Consider the following 17,982-nt stretch of genomic DNA (forward strand, 5'->3'; position numbering starts at 1 on the left):
AAGATTTCTCCGTGTTTAAATATGGATACTTAAAATTTCTCTATATATTTTCATTTTTCCCTACTTTTTATATAGCCCTCCCCTTTGCTGTCCCCTCTATCCCTTAAAATGGCAAAAGAAATCCGTCCCAAAAACCCATTTCACTACCCCCTGTCCTAGAAAGTCTGAGTAACGTAGTTAATAATTTAAAAGGGTGTCTTGAAGTGCCACTCGACCCATACCCTTCTAGTTTTACTTGTCATTTTAATGTGCTTGCTAACAAGACAGAAATGGCACAAGATTTTTGGAGCAAATTTGTTTAAGTCTGAACAGTGAAACAAATGTGCACCAACGCACACCACAAAGATTATCTACTATAGATGCTAATAACATCACAATATGATATAACATAATTTCTAGTGCAGAATCATCTATTCCAACAATTATCTATGAACACACACACATACATCTCAACGGTGGTGCCAGAAAGGAATCCATTGCATGCACCCATTCTTTAGCATAACTAGCAATGTTAATTAGATGTTTAAGTTTGCAGAATACATAACTATGAACTAACAGAAAACGCAGCACATGAACTAACAGAAAACGCAGCACAAGCACCTTAGTTTCAATAATGTCAGCTTCAATCAGTGCAAGAATGCCAGCGAATATTATTTGCTATATTGTTTTACAAACTGCTTCAAACTCCACCAGATATACCAAAGAATATCAAGCTATTTATTTTTGTTTAATTTCTGATCAAATCTTCTATTTCATATAACATTAAATATCTAGGATCCAATGAGATTGAACATAGATTTACAGTTTTAAAAACTTGAGAATCCAGAACTTGCCAACAATCTAATTTCACTGCAACAAGTTCAAACACAATATTTCTCAATACTATCGGCAATGTAAATTCTTCTCCTGTGCATCATATGACTTCATGGGAAAAAAATCATGCATGTGGAGAGATTACAAAAAGCAAGACAGTTACAATATATGGACAATTACCTATACATGAGAACGTAATGACACATACCCTACATAGTTTCAAGTTTTCAACATCCAACACTCATAAACAGTCACTCCAAACTGTTCATTCCTTCTAACTCTGACTATAATTTGGACTTGATCAACTATTCTTTAGATTTATGGTTATTCAGTTTCCTTTGGAAGTAACAGAATGAACTTTTACATTGTGATTGTACCATGTAAATTTCATCAGTGGTTTCAACAATCGCATTCTGGTAGTTTTATTGCTCTCCCCCTAACTGAATTTTCATTCTCATCAAAGCAGTAAAAGTATTAGTTTCTATCTCTAAGAACAAAGTGAATGTTATGTAAATGAGGGCAGAAAGTACACAGAAGCATGATTGAAAATTTTACCATCAAACACATAGGCTTGAATTTGTTCCTTTGGTTTGTTAAGCTTGTAAAATGCATCACTTGCATTGTTTTCAAGGACCCGGTATTGAACAGATGCAATAATTGTTACAAATACGTTGTCCTGCAAAAGTATAAAGTTTGGTAAAGGAGGATTATTGCTAAAAGGAAAAGCACTAATACTTCTAGACAAGACTAATGGATTAGATCTCATATTATGCTTATAATTCTTATTTCTAGAACTAATCAAATTGTATGCTTCATGGGAGATTTAAGTTTTATCTAGTGCTAAATTAAAAGTTGGCATTTAACTTTTTAAATTTTAATAGATGTAATGGAATTTATTCTCAGTTCAGAATACATTAAAAAATTATGACCAACATATCCTTGGGAAAAAAATACTTGCATGAGATCAGAATCAATACCTTAGTCTTTGTTTCACAACGCACATCCAGTTTCTGTACTCGCAAAGAAAGAACACCAGCAACTTGGCTACCAAAGCACCAAGGCACAAAATGACAACCTGGACTAAGGACATCATCAAAGCGCCCAAAATTCTCTTTTATAGCAACTTTTGATTGGGATACTTTTATGCAGCAAAATGCTTGCCCCATTATCTCTGATCGTACAACTAAAGATCAACATGAAGAACCTTTCTTCAGCAATTGACATAAGGAAACTTCTATAAGACTGCAGCATAAGCATATCATTGTAGCTTTGCTTCCAAGGTGTTTATAAATATAGCAAATACAAACAACAACCATCAAAATTGGATGTTCATGAAATCTAATAGAAATTTCATATGCACAGTGACTCCGGCCATCCCTGCTACTTTTGTCATTAATATAAAAAAGTAGAGTATATACCCAAAAAACTGTTAAGAAAAGTGGAATTCATTGCAGCTTTAAAGCCTTGCACAAACCATATGAAAACCCATATCTACAACGTATTTCCCTAAAACATTCTTCAATAACAGTGAAAAGGAGTAAAACATTGCACTCTACACTATATTCTTGTTATTGGAGAAAAAGAGGAGCTGGTGTGGAGAGCTCTAGCAAAGAAGACAAAGTAATCCTCCATTTGGTGATATCAATTTTCCACAATCCATACTGATTTTTTTCTGATGCTTCTAGATTCAAAAGTGTGTACTTATTTTGCATCAACATCTCGGATCACGCTGTGTGATCCATCATCCTCCATGTCCTACCCCTTTTGGCTCTATCTTTACTTTCTCTGTGTTCTTGTCCCCTTAATACTGTGGTTTTCTAGGTTATAAGTGATTGGTCGTTGAGTCCATAAGGGATTCATTCAATTATTTCTTTTATTTTATGATTTTATTTATATTGACAACATCGCATATTTGGTCTATATTTTTGGGCTCGGTAGGTACATCTTGTTTATTCCCTGGCATGTGGAGAGCATGCAAGGGATTTCCTTCTAGGCTGGCTGCATACATATGCAAATAGGTTATAAATATAGCACAAACAAAAGAAGGTGGCAGGTCTAATGCTCATTCATAAAAGAGGCTCTAGTTTATGAGGAGAAGGCTCTTGTTGGAGATACAGTTGTGTTATATGTCCAAGAAGATCAAAGGTAAAGCATAGAGATGCAAACGAAACACTTGTAAGCTAAGTATCATTTTTTTTAATCATGTTACCCAATTTAGAAATGCATGGGGTCTTGAAGAAAGAGGAAAATAAATTGAAAAGAGTGAGGTATTTTAATTGAGTGTCTCACGTAGGATGCTCTTCTTGCAAGAATTGGAGAAAAAATATTGGGATTGTATGTTTTGTCATATGATTAAACGGTTTTTGTTTTTGTTTTCTTGAAGAATAACAATATGAAAAAAAAGATAGCAAAGAATTTTTGGAATGTCAGTCAAATCCTTATTTAGGGTCTCTACGCGATACCCTATCACAAACCCTAAGGATGTGATCTTAAGACTCTTCTCTGGTATGTGTAGAAATCTACAATTTGCCACATGGTTTTCACTATCTACCTTCACATATCTTAGAAACCCTTGGTGATGTAATAAGAATCAATGAAACCCGAGGACGCACACCCAGCCCAAAACCCAGGAGTACTTGATATGGGGACATCCCCAGGACAGGTCCTTGGAGTACCCTAGTAATCCCCACCATTGCCCAAGTGTCACTGCACTGCTTTTGCACTTGTCTCCCCACCGCTTGGGCACTTGGGGACGTCAAGGATACTTGGGTTCTTGGGTACTTGTGTGCTTGGGTGCTTCATCCACTCCATTAAGAGGAACAAATTTACCTCCAAATGGATTGATTATGGGGTGCTTCATCCACATTATTAAGAGGAAACAACTTACCTCTATGAGAGCGGAGAAGTTAGTTGTTGTACATAGTGTCTTGCATATCATAGATCGCAGGACACAAGTGCACAAAGTGAGCCTAGTAGCATGATGGGATGTAGAGCCGAGGATTGGTCTCATATTGATGAGGACAAGATTGCAGCAGAAACAAATGTAGGGTTTGTTGGTGGTCCTTTTGTAGAACATGAGTACGAGGAGTCTAGTAGTTCCACTAATAAGGACTTCGGCTTGGGGGATGATTAGAGGCTTCTCATCACTACATTTGTCATTTTCATATGATTTAATACTCATTTTGATATTGATCATGATCCATATCATGCATGATAGCTACTCATTGTAATCATCTTTATCATAATGATATAATTGATATTTGATAGAACTAATATCAATACTATGTGCTCATAATTTGGATTTCTATTTGAATCTTGATTTATGAATGTTACTATTGGGTATGTACTATGTTACCATGTTGAATATTCAATGGTTCAATATGCTCTTTGCATAAGCACTTTGAGCGATCTTCCCTGTAGACAATAAACAAAGTGATATAGGTTGTAAGCTAGTCATATTGTAAGCTTTTATTTTAATAATAGACAAAAGCCATATCCATTCGGCCAATAGCCTATCACTGGTTTCTCTAAAGTGGTATTAGTGCCAGCCAATGGTCTAGGTTCTTCTTGGCTACGCAAATCTATCCATTTATAGTAACTGTTATCTCCAAAATCTGCACCCTGAAAATTTGCGTTAAATCCTAAAACTCACAGCGATTTTGGAGAAACATGGGATCAGCCAAAAGTTGTGGGTAACTTATAACTTGGCTGAACCTCCGAATTCTAGGCCAGTTCTTGTATGATATATCTTAGACCTTACTTGTACTAATAGAGAAATGAAAAATTTAGATGGAAAAGGGTAAAAAGATAACCTTAAACACGGAAAACTTAAAGAAATAAGGTGATACACCAAGATTGATAACACAAAGCACTGCTATACCTAAGACACAATGAAAGATTTGACAAGACAATCACAAGAAACCTTGTTTGAAGATCCACTAATTCATATCAATAATTTAAGAGAAGGTTTATGAACTTGAAAATATACGAAAGGAATTTGATCACAATCGAATATATCAATAATGAAAACACAACTCAAAACCTATGAACAGCTATTTAGATAAAGAAGGTATAAGATAAGACATCATTCAGAAAGGCCTATTATTAAAACACAATTTGAATAACATCAATCACCTTAACGCACACAACTAAATCTGTCAACTCCAAAACTAGTTCCAATGAAAACTTTATTTCAATCAAAGGCCCAAAAAATAGTACATCTGCATAATGGATCAGAATCATGGAGAAAAAGGCACTAAGGACAAAATCACACAAGCATCCTCTCCCAAAATCCGAACCCCTTCCTCAGAAATAAGAGGAGTATATATCAACAATACAACTATCTCAAAACAGGAAAGCTGGGTCGAAATAATGAGTTAACTCATTATTAAGAACCTCTGAAAACTCTAAAAATATGCTCAAAATATCCCGAACTGAAGTTCCACCAACGATGCATAAGAAAAGTCTCAAAAAGACTCTCAAACTGCCAATAAATAACTCCATAATGCACTCTGAAGTCTTTAGTCTGAACTCTGCCTCTAAAAATAATAACTGAAGTTGTCCCTTGAAATTTGACATTTGAAAAATATCAACTCCTCCTGTAACTCATTTTGACTCTTGACTTATTATTATTTTTCTTAATTGCATGAATATTATTATTTTAATAATTGATTTATAGAACATCAATTATAAAATAATAATTACAATTTTTTTTTTACTTATGCAATTAAGAAAAGTAAAAATAAAGTGACATTTAAACATGAGTATTCCCCCTTTTACTTGCATTATTTTATTTTATCTTACTCATTTTCAAAATGCATTTAAAATCTATTATTAACTTTGAGTCAATTATAATATAAATCAACTCAAGAGTAATAATAAATTTTAATAAATGTACATGCATTTTTAAAAAAATAACACCTAATGCAAATGCGTTTTTTCACATATATGCAAATAAAAACAATGCAATCTCTTTAGTATGAAATCGGACCCGAAATTTTCTAAAATATGATAAAGGGCGAGTTTATGAACATGTGTAATGCAAAGAAAAGGCAAGTTATTTGTTTTTTATGTAATCTAGGAGTTTTTTGCATTCTGCATAAGAGAGAATGAGGGTTTCTTTCAACCCCAGCCACCTGCATATCATGCGATTTTCCTCTGCTGAGAGTTGCAATTTGTCATCAGATCTTTGCTATTTGGATGCCATGTATATTTCTGACCCTAGTATGAGAAATCATGCTTTTCCAAGGGTGCCGACTGGTTATTCTTTGCTATTATGTCTTTTATCCGCTATTTTTGTGTGTTCCTTTTCCTCTACTGAGAGTTGCAATTACGCAACATCTGGGGAGTCTCTTCAAATTTGTAGCATGAAATGGAACGGTTTTGAGGATGCTGACTGATCACTTGGTGTCATCTAAGCCGAAATCTGCTTTTTCTTTGTGGGCTTCTCATTGTTTGCTGAGTCTTGGTCATCAATTCACTTCACTTTGCTATTATATCAAGCCACGGCCCGTGATAGCAGACTGGAAATGGCAATTTCTTCTACGTTTGAACACAACAACAAAAACGTGGTTCTTGTTTTTCCTGTGCTATAAGTGACAATACTTTCTCTATTTTTTCTTGTTATTTGTGTTACATCATGTCATGACATAAGGCTGACTGGTTATTTAAGCTGTTGTTTTCTGAAAACATATTTGCCATTCTGCTCTTTCCGTGATTATATTCGTGAACTTGCTGGGGTAACTTTCACCATATGGGTTTTATCTTGGATGTATTGAGGCCTCCATATATGAGCTTAGACTGCAGATTTTCAAAGGGTTATAAAAAAAATCATCCGCTGACTTCTTATTACAGCTGGTTGTTTCATCAGATCTCTAACTATGGTAATGTAATTTTCCTTTCCCTTTGAAGATGACATAAGGGTTTATGATGCAATAAGAGAGTTGTTATCATTCATTTTTTCCTAGACAGGTTTTAAACTGGAAGAATACTCGTAATATAACCTCAGATTTGTGATTTTATATGAGGGTTTCTGTTTATAAAGAACTCACTTACCATTTTCTCCATGTTTTGTCTTTGCTTGAAAATGCCTTAGAGTTATATCGTGATCATATCTGTTGGTATAAAACCTGAAGATCCATTTCTGTTATGTTTTATCATACTTTGCTGAAAGTAACATTGCTTGTTTCTTTCTTAAAAAATGTATCAGATCTGTTGGTAGTCTGTTTGCTGGTAGTTTGCTAAAATCTGAACACCCCTTTTAATTTCAGACCAGTAATTTTCTTTTTGAAATGTTGCATACTTTCAGCCCTGTATTATATTCATGAAATGCTGAAAGTTATGTACCTGTGCTGGTGACGTTGATTATTTGTTATCAATTCCACTCTTTTATCAGCAAACTGAAAGATTAGATTTGGTGGACGAATCTAAATGCAATCTTGACCTTACTCTTGTAGAAACTCGTCTTGTCAGTACCCTATAGCATCTAGCATTCTTCCCATTTCAGAATATTTACCCTGTGCTTATCCTTTGCTCATGCATTTTTCTTCCTTACATGTTTTCCACTAAGATGAAATCTGATTTCTGTAGTTGTATGCATCTTTGTTGGTTTGTTCAATCCATGACCTGATTTCATATGGTTTATTGATTGTTCATTGTTATCTTTATCTGAGAATGACATTTAATTTATTCGCTCTGCTCTCTTCTAGCTGTTCATGCAATTCTTGATGTGCTTTTATGGCTTTTACACTTGTTAAAGCAAAAGGTTTCAAAACTAAGATACTTTGTCCCTTTAATACTTTTATTTTTCTGTTATTTGTATGCATACCAATCCTACCTGATACGCCTATCCTGTTTTCACCAGATTTTATAAGTAAAAGGTTTCAAAACAAAAAATGAATTGTCCCTTTAATACTTTTATTCTCCGTGATTGACTTCTCTGTCTGCCGATGTATGCTTGTATTTTACTGAGATGAATAGCGTATAGGATAATGAAAGTGAGATGAAGTGAGCTATCAGCATTGCTTAGATCCATTGGATCTAACCCATTTCTCCTTTGTAAATGCAGGGATTGGAATCACAGAAAGAGCGAGATCTGGAACGGCAAGAAGGTGGATGCAGATGGACGCCACTTCACCGGTCATTACAGGCAATGACTGGCCCCCATGACCTTTTTCTCCTTTTACTCTTCTTTTACATTACTGATTTCAGTAGAGTATAGGTGTATATCAGCACGTAGGGACTACTCTCACAGTCAGATGTGTGGGAGAAAATTACTTTCAGTATTTTAATTTCTGTCATGATTTGCTCCATCATGCAAACATTGTACATTATTTCAAAATGAATTAAAATACTTTTCTTTGATGCATTTCTGAAGATTACTTGAAAGTAATAAGCATGTATTTTCCCTTCATTTGAACATGTGTGAAAAGTGAACAACAATAACAAGCTTAAGATGTTTGTTAAATGCAAAGAAAATTTATTTGTAGGGTTACACTTCGGTGTTGAGATCGAGATTAATATTTCACTATATCATTATTTGTTGTTGTCTTCAATTAAAATACAACTTATTTCTCTCTTGTAATACCCCTATAAATGTTTTAGCTCATCCCATATCTCACTTGTAAAAGAAAATGGCTGAGTTCAAACGATTTGCTACTCAAGAAGGTGTGGAAAGAATTAATGAAGCTTGCATGGAAGGATTGTATGAAATACCTCCTGTTCAACCTACTACAGAAGATCTGGTCATGGATGAAGATATTCCAGACATCCAAGATGAAAAGACTCTATGTCGCCAAGTAAGTACTTGTGTACCTCTTCAATTGAAGCCCAAAGGTGTATATAGTAAGAATGCTTATAAGCCCAATCCTTTGAAGAATCTTTGTCTAAGTCAACTTTCAAGCATTTTCTTACTAGGATGAAGGTTGTAGAACTTGCTTTAAAATATGACCCTAGTAAGACCTTTCAGACTAAAATGCCAAAAATCTTCCCTCCTGAAGAAATAGAATACATTAGGATTCAAAGAGATGTCAACTTTGTCCATTTTGGTGCCATCCAAGTCATTATTGGGCCTTTGATTACAAAAATATCAGACATGTCTGTTATTTGGCTGTGTGACAGAAGATAGGTAGACTACAAACATGCTCACCAGTTCTCTAGCCTTTGTAAAATGAGAAAAAAATCGTGTGCTTTACTTATTCTCTGAACCTCATTGTTGTTGCTAGAGATAAATCTAGTGCTTAAGTAAAATATGGATCCTTGAATTGTTGGGGCACTTTTAATTCTTTATATGGTATAAAGATGTTTGGTCCCTTCAAGTATGCTTTGGTACAAATTTAGGTCCTATACAACATCATAAATACAAACAATCCTCCCATACTAGATAACTTGCCTTATGCAAGAACATTGAATGACAAAGTTCAGCTACAGAAAGGCCATGTAAATACTATTGACATACCTTCAGGATGGAGACTTAACTGGATGCAACACATAGCTCCTAAACTCTTAGAGGATACTAAAAATGTTCATGTATCACAAAATTAAATTGACATTTTGCTCAGATCTCTCTCTTCTAGAACCTTTAATCCTTTTGTAGAACAATACCAAGATGCTCACCCCTCTTTTAGCTCCTCTAGTAGCACCAGTAGCCGTAAAAAGGCTCATTTGGAAGTTCAATTGGAAGAAGAGACACCTATTAATACTAGCCCTACTATACCAAAACCAGTCGAAGCCCCCTCCACAAGAAAGGGAAAAGAAAAGGTTAAAAATCACTCTTTCTTCCATCTGGTACATCCTCTGCCCAAAGCAGAAACATTAGCTTGGATCAAGGAACAAGAACATACATATTATCAGAATGGTAGATGATCACCATTGAAAGCGGAATTTAAAACAGAATGTGGTGATGTATTTATGTTTTAATATGCCTTCCAACCCAAGATGGCTGAAGAAAGAGAACCCTATAATGAGTTCAAACACAGGAATTATATTACAAGATTTTGTGAGCACTTACAACAGAATGTGGATGATTTTTGTACAGATATTCCTTCTCTTAAACAAGTAGCTACTACAATACATACAAATATACAGAACATAGTTGTGGAAAACCATACAGGGATTACAGAGATTAAAGATTCTCTCAGTGAGCAAAAATTACTGTTTGAGAAAATATTAAACAATTTGCACAAAAATGGAGCTGATATACATGCAGTTATAAATCATATGGAGATGCTCTCTCACAAATATTTGACTCTGTAGAACATTCTCCACAAGAATTATCCACCTCATTAGACTGGCTAGTTAACCAAGAACAAACAGCCTTAGTCATTCCCACATCTCTTGAGGCACCAGGAAAGGAAGCAAAAAGAAATGATAGATTACCAATGATGAGAACTAGTTGTACTATTCAGCCTTGGTATTTAGGTATTGATCAAGATGATGAGCCAAAGCAAAGAATAGAAGGTTGGATAAACATTTTTCTTATTATTGGTGTATTGTCTGGAACCAGTGATGAATATACATGGAAATTTGTTGTAAATTATTTGCAAGGAATAGCAAGAGATTGGTGGAATGCGAAAAGCAATGCAGAAAGAGATGCTAAAGTTTATCAAAGGTTCCAAACTCAGACTATGGTAAACCCAGTTACTGACTAAACTGTACAGCAGCAAATTCAATTAGTTCCAATAAATTGTTTAATGAATGAGTTAGTTAATGAGTTTTGCCCCGGGCTTGTAAATAGAAAGGAAAGAACAATAAAAAATATTCTCCAGATGAAATGTTGTGATTTGAAGGATTTTTCTGCCTATTCTCAACATTTTAGGAACTGTATCAACTTACTGAACCCAAACAAATTGAAATGGCAAAAACAATATATTTGGAAGGATTAGCATATAACATTTCTGATAAGGTAATGGGTTATTTAGATTTGAGGAGTTTGAAACTAGAAGAGTGTCTCATCTCTAATTTAATCCATTTTGCTAAAGACCAAATCCTGAAGTTTATTGACGACTATAAATATCAGCAGAAGTTCACTAAGCACGAAGGACAGCGAATAGCCCCTTTCCTTGATACCTATGGCTATAATCCTTTTGTTAAATCTTAGCGTAAAATGCAGAAACACCATAGAAAGCACAAGCAGTTGCATTTGCAACCACAAACCTATCCTCACCATCACTCCTTTGCCCCTAAAAATTGCTATCTCAGAAAGCTTCACATCTACGTCCCAAGTCTCAGCAAATTATTTGTTACATCTGCAACAAACCTAGCCATAAAGCCCTTTATTGTTCATGTCGTAAGAAAGCTGTAAAAATTGTTTATACTGATCCTACTATGGCAACGTGGTGGGATGTAGTAGACAAGGGAGAAGATTTGTATATGCAAGATAACATATTTGAACCTGTCATTGAAGAAGACAAAGTCTCTGAAGAAGATGATGCTCTTTTGGAGGATCTTAGAGCTACTCTACAGGAGACAGAAAGACAACTTGAGCAAGAAGATGATGATGAATTGCCTACATTAATGATGAATTATACAAGATGGATTCTCATACACGGTTGTATCTCCATGGGCAAAGATACCTGTTTCTCCAATGCCCTCCAATCAATGCTCTATCACAAGTAAGCACTTCCAACTTTTAATCTTACCATTCTTTTTTTTTCTGAATAATAGTTAATTTTTACTAAAGTTTGAAATAAAATAGCATCCATAGCTAAGTACTGAGGCCAGCAGCCATTGATCAATTCACCAAAAAAAAAACCCCATCCAACCATTAACAACCAAATCATTACAATAGAAGCGAAACCCATGAAAGATGACACTACAAAATTAACATTTTCAGTCATGCCTTGAATCGAAGGGTGTTAGTCCTATTTCCAAAAGGTTGCAAAATTTGAAATAAGTGCCAAAATTCTCACATTTGTTGATTAAAACAGGCCAATGTTTTAATTTTTCCTAAAAAGTTGTCTAAGTGTTGATAAATCTTGAAAAAACCCTTGTCTTGTTATAATTTTGAGTTACCTTTATGTGACTTAAGATAAGGGCCTTTACATCATTAAAAAGGGGACCTTCTTATTTTACCTAGAGTAATGACTAATGACTTGTTGCTTTATCCCATAACCAATATCCCAAGGTTTTATCTCATGAACTTTAAGTGTAGATCTTTTTAATATGTGGGTTGATTCTTTATTATTTCCTAGACGAATATCTTGTTAAAGGTCATGTCACTAGGGCATGCTAGAAACTTGCAAAAAATATCCTACCCGGGTCCACTCAATAGTTTCCAATCAGCATTATGTTTTCTTAGCACATGCCATTTCCCCATTTGGTGATACAAGCCTCAGAAGATGGAGCGAACCCACCAATTATTTCCCTGACTGCAAAGCTGATCAAAAAGATCCAACAATGGGTGTGATCTCGCAATCAAAAGTTGAAAGGTTTTTATTCATCACGACAACGTGACATGTGTCCACGGCGGGACCAAGAAGAAGTGGAAGAAAAATAGTTCCATTAGCAACTCAGTGAGTGCCAAGTGTCACATCCCCAAGTAGTACAATGGGCCACGAAAAGCAAGTAAAGGGCTTGATCTTGAGTGTCCAAATGATTTTAATCTAACAACCTACGTGTCGTCGCAATCAAAACTTGCAAGGATTCTACCCGATGGACACATGTCCAAAATGGGACCTGTGGTCAACTAAATAAAGGTGGTTTCGAGAGCAAGTCATGTAAGGCCACGTGTTTTATAATGGGCAATCCTATCAATATTAAATGGTACTTGGTGATATATTTTTTGACCATCAGATCTAAGTTGATCCAATGGTTGGCGCAATGTCACGATCAAAATTTGCAAGTTTTTTACCCATCGTGACAACACAACTAATGGACACGTATCCTTAGTGGTCCCATATCAAAACATAGGGGGCATCTGATTGATTTAGATCTGACGATTGGTGTAATGTCACAATCCAAAGATGCAAGGTTTTTAATCATTGTGACATCATGACCTAACAACATGTGTCAAGGATGATCTAAACGCAGAAGGTGGCCCTGAGTGCCAGAGTGGAATCCAGATGTCATGTTGTGATAGGTTTGACCTCCTCGTCACCAAAGGAAAGAGGACCCAATGCTCGAGGGATGAACATTAACCATCGACACATGCTTTTATAGGAATTAATCAACAGTCTTTGTTTGAATCTGATTCATGGTGCTTTTCAGTTGTTGTTTGCATAATTGATAACGAATTAATTCAAATTCGTGTGGCCATTGATAAGATCGACTATTTTCTTTCACTGAAATTTTTCCTGTCATAATGCAATTGTGAGTTTCAAAAGAAGGCACTGTGATACGACTTTGCAGAAATTAGGGTTTTTCACAAGAAGCCATTATAGGCAATTGGGAGCTCAGAAAAAGTAATTTCTTTTGTCTAGCTTATAAAATTTGTGTTTACAAAGAATAAAATTGTTAATTACCTGCTTACTATATTATCATAAACTCCAAATTGGCGCCTAGGAGGGATTTTACCGAGAAATAAATTATCAAGAAAGAGCTATGTGCGATGATTTTCTGGAACAACTAGACATGTCAACTAATGATTATTCAAAAGGAAAAAAGTTGGTTCCTTCTTCACCTCGTCTTCAAGTTGTCAAGGGTTTGTATGACAAGAAACTGGGTGCGAGAAGCTCAAACAACGATGAATGGTTGGAAATTGTTCAAGCACTAGTTTTCGTAGAGAAATTCATTTGCCTCACACTGGTAATATTTGGAATTTTGATTTGGGGGAACTAGTTGTACCTGGGGTTTTTATGGATATGAATCTCTTAACCCAAATTGCAAAGAGATATGACCCAATGACTAGGTTTATGCGAGATATTAATGGAAACCGGATGGTAAACATTACAGCAAAGGAAATTCGTGAGGTTTTTGGGTTGGACCCACCTTCTAGTTTCCATGAGGCCATTGATTTTCAAAAGTTGCAAGAATTATATCAAGCTCAGAGGGTTTATCTTCGGAATGGCCCTTTGAAGGAACACTTTGCATGTAATGACCCAGCTCAAAACTGATCACAAACTGCCCTTATTTGCTGCTTGTTATTTTGTCAAACAGTTCGTGTGCAACCTTGTGACTTGCTGATATAGCATTTCCGTTTGAAGTTGCTTGATAGAAATGGTTGCTAAGATTGTTTTTTTTTTTTTGAAACTTCTACGATTACTATGCAAGCTCCTCAATATGATGCTACCTTTTAATGCATAAAATACTAAGGAAATATGATGCATCTACAGCCAAGACATTTTTACAAACACTTGGCATGCAATCTGAACTGTGCTGCTGAAGATTAAGACTGGATATGTACTATGAAATTTCATCAAACATTTGGCAACTATACTGCTGGAAGTAAATAACTGATTTTAGTTACTGTTGAGCAATAAATTAACTCGATGAAGCAAAAACAGTGCCAATATGTAGCCCTTCTTAGAACAATTGCATCTTCAGATTTGGCAAATTATTTGGTACCAAGAAACTACTTACAAAATTATGCAATGCTGGGACTGATAACAAAGATCTATCAAGCTCATTGAACAAGGTGTACAGTGATTAAATAGCTGGGTACAAAACTGTGACTGAATTCAACAAACAATGCAAACCCTCATTACTCCTACTGCCCACTGATATTAGCTATTGCAATGATAATAGAAGAACCCGGTACTGATGTAACTGCAGACGGTCATATGCTGATGAAGAACAACAAATTTGCACTTCCCCAAACTGTCCTTTGCTGCAGATCGTACACTGCTCTGAAGCAGGCCGTACAATACGGCACTGTACTGAAAATGTATTAATTATTGCCTTCAACACTGGCAGCGGAAAATGGTACAGACTGAAACGCCCAGGCTATTGGAATGCTTTAAAAATGATTGCATGAGATTTGGACCAATATTGATGATCCAATGATGATAAAATGTAATCCCAGCCAGACTTCCGAAAATCACCAGTTGATATCAGATTTACAATGAATCTTTTTGTGAAGCCCTCCAATTGAACAATGATGCAATCCCTCACCAAAAAGAACTCCAAAAATATCAAACCTCAGTCCAAGTCTGAAACTCAATGAAGCTCAACATGAAATGGCCGAATACCACTTCCAATGTGCAACCCTTCAAAAGGTCTTTCACTTACTCAATTATGCAATCTCTTGAGAGGTATCGTTCTCAAAGATTATGCTGAATATTTGCAGACCTAGATGGTGCCACAAATGCTCATAGAGAGAGGTAGTAGAATCATCAAATCAAGTGTGTGCAAATGAGAGGCCAAGCCCTCTATTTATTCACTTTTCTAAGAAGTTACTAAGAAATTCTAGAAGCATGCATTATAAAATCTCATTATAATGCACTTTTATAATTAAATAACTTTATAAAATAAAAAGTGCAACTCAACTTAGAATTATAACATGTAGGCCCCATATAAGAAGTAATGATAAAATATAAATAAAATAATATCTCCAAGAGCATAATAAGCCATCCAATCCCCAAATAAATGCCAGAGTGACTCTCTCCTCACAACCACCAGTCTACGAGAGTCCGTGATAGACTGATCCGGCACACAAAATGATGTCAGCCAAAACGAGGACATTACATTGGAGTTTTTGGGTGTAATAACCCTACCTGGCTATAGCTCTAACAAATACGAATATTTATGACTTTTGACATTACATCATAACATTTAGCATACAATGCCAATACTATTGAAAAGAACTCCAAGGTTGACTAGATCACATTCACCAAGATTAGGCAATTTTTGAACAACACTGATAGTGACCAAGCTCAATTCAATGGCAATGATAGATTTGCATTTGATTTACCATGCCATGTAACTTTAAAAAAAATTGAACTACTCCATATTTATCTCTCAATTCAATTTACATCAGCATTGAATCAAATTACATCTCAAAATTTCACACACTTTCTTCCAAGCAACAGTAATGACAGAAATGGAAGATGCAAACCTTAAGAAATTGATCCACAATACCTCAGCTGCAAGATCAATAGTCAATTCTAAAACTCCAAACCCCTAGCCAGATGCTTCAATAAGTATATAATAATCAAGATTACTCTCCTTAGCTACAACAAATACAATAGGAGATGTTGGCCAATTGTATACTTAAGCACAATTGCCAAGAACTTCTCAACTTCAATCCTTATACTTCAACAAGGGCCACAAAATATCAGAACTTAGAAAAAGCCATAAAGGCATCAGACGAAAATAAAATATCCAAGCATGTTTTTTCTCAACAAATGGGCTTGTATTTATAACCTCCATATGCCCTTTTGTTGCCAAAATGTAACTTCACTCAAGAAGCTTCACCACACAACATTAATTAGAAGCTTCCATTAGATTCTTTCACTTGACTTGGCTTAACTAATTAATGAATGACTCTTTCCAATGATAACTTAACCTTCAACTTCAGTGAAATTATAAAGTTAAATTATAACTTTATAATAAGCCATTTAATTGTTTAATACTAATTTGGCCACTAAAAATATAATAACTCCCAAAATACTCATCATTTAAATATGTCATCTGAAATAGGAGTCATACCTATTATTTCTCCATGTGACCAAATGCACTTTCCAAAAATAGAAAGGGTCCATCTCAATCAACACCTGACTTACCACAAATAGTAAGTATACAAAATTAAGCCCAAACGAACTCCAATATGAGCCAAATGAAGACCAACCGGTAGCTTACTGAATTGTGGAGAAGACAAGACTCTCCCAAGCCAAGCCATTGCCACAGAAGACGCTCTATTCACAAAAATTAGCCTACAAAGATCTCAATAATAGGTTAATCTGTCAAATTCCAATGCCGACAAAAATGGGGACATTATAGTCCTCTCTCCCCGAGATTGTTGTCCTCAAGCAATTCGACAATACAATGAACTCCAACCTCCACCTAGATCCCAAATGAAGAATTGTGTGACATCCCTGTGGTACACTAAACCAACTACAAACCAGCATCATCAAGACCAACCACGTCTTGCAGCCTAACACCCAAAACTTGTGCAAATGATGTAGAAGTCAGAATGTCACTAAAAGATCTATTAGATTTCGACAATCCATGTTAATGCTTTCAAATTTCTGGATTTGATTGGGTATAGTTCTTTTATATCAACATTTTGGATCATACTACATGATTCATCATCAGGATGTTCTTTTCTCACTAGCATCCTAATGATGGATCATGTAGTATGATTTGAAAAATTGACGTAAAAAAATTATACACAATCAAATTCAGAAATTTGAAAGCATGTCACTAGAAGGCAACTCCATAGAAGATCTATGCATCCTCTTCTTCCCTATTTCCACCCACATAATAAATATTGGACTAGAATCATGATCATCACCAACAATCCATGAAAAAGACATAGCTATAGGGGAAGCATATGCACTCATGCCAATTGTATCAACAATAGGTAATAGCCACATCAAAATATGTTGTCACAGGAACATCACCAACTGCCGCAACACAAAAGTGAATTGAATCTACAGATGGTAAAAACTAAGTCCAACTCCACTCTAGTGAGTGATCAATATCAACCTCAAACAGGGGATTGGCATAAGACAATGTTGCATCCTTGTCAAACATAGGATCGTCCACAAAGTGAACCTCACCACTGTGTTGATCTGAACAATAACATGATTCTACCTCGACACCACTCACCTCATCATCAATGACATGTGTACTATCATCAAGGCACACATCAACAACTGTATGCATACTACTAAACTCCTCGCTAGATGGATGGACTGACACAGAAGCGGTTGTTGATATGACAGTATGCTTGCATTCTCCTACTCCCACTATTCTTGCATCACTATCAAATACATGATCCTTCAATGAGGATTTCCGATATGGTTGAAGTCTAGACCAACTCTCCTACTTCGAAAGTTCTCTCGATTTGATGTCTGTTGGCGTAGAATTTTTGTTGATCCTGTGCCTGTTGTAAGTTTTCCTTCAAGCATCTTAGTATGTCCTGTCCCTTCTGAAGCCAATCCCTCGCCCTTAGTGAGCAACTGTCACCCAAAACTATTTCGATGAAGGAAAGGGGTTCATACCCGTATAGTGCTTTGAATGGTGCCATCCCGATGGACATGTGGTAAGTGATATTGTAACAATATTCACCTA

The 17,982-nt window shown here is 35.6% G+C and overlaps 1 protein-coding gene across 4 annotated transcripts in view; it reads right to left on the bottom strand.

Annotated features, from left to right (window-relative positions):
• Positions 1–17,982, bottom strand: part of LOC149570371 (hypersensitive-induced response protein 1-like) — a 147,763-nt gene that overhangs the window by 113,221 nt on the left and 16,560 nt on the right. Inside the window, exons 3-4 of one of the 4 annotated variants that reach the window (XM_089823013.1) lie at positions 1,791–1,996; positions 1,369–1,489 (exon numbers count right to left, since the gene is read on the bottom strand). The exons of 1 other annotated variant lie outside the window; for it this stretch is intronic. In XM_089823013.1, coding sequence (XP_089679139.1) covers positions 1,369–1,489; positions 1,791–1,979 — 310 coding nt within the window. In that variant the 5' untranslated portion in view covers positions 1,980–1,996. Of the gene's footprint in view, positions 1–1,368; positions 1,490–1,790; positions 2,056–17,982 lie in introns of all 4 variants that reach the window. 2 more of the 4 variants (XM_089823015.1, XM_089823014.1) reach the window with 2 other exon arrangements.

This window comes from Cupressus sempervirens, chromosome 3, assembly GCF_028749045.1.
Source record: "Cupressus sempervirens isolate cs-2001-9-10 chromosome 3, ASM2874904v1, whole genome shotgun sequence".
In the NCBI taxonomy this organism is placed as follows: domain Eukaryota; kingdom Viridiplantae; phylum Streptophyta; class Pinopsida; order Cupressales; family Cupressaceae; genus Cupressus; species Cupressus sempervirens.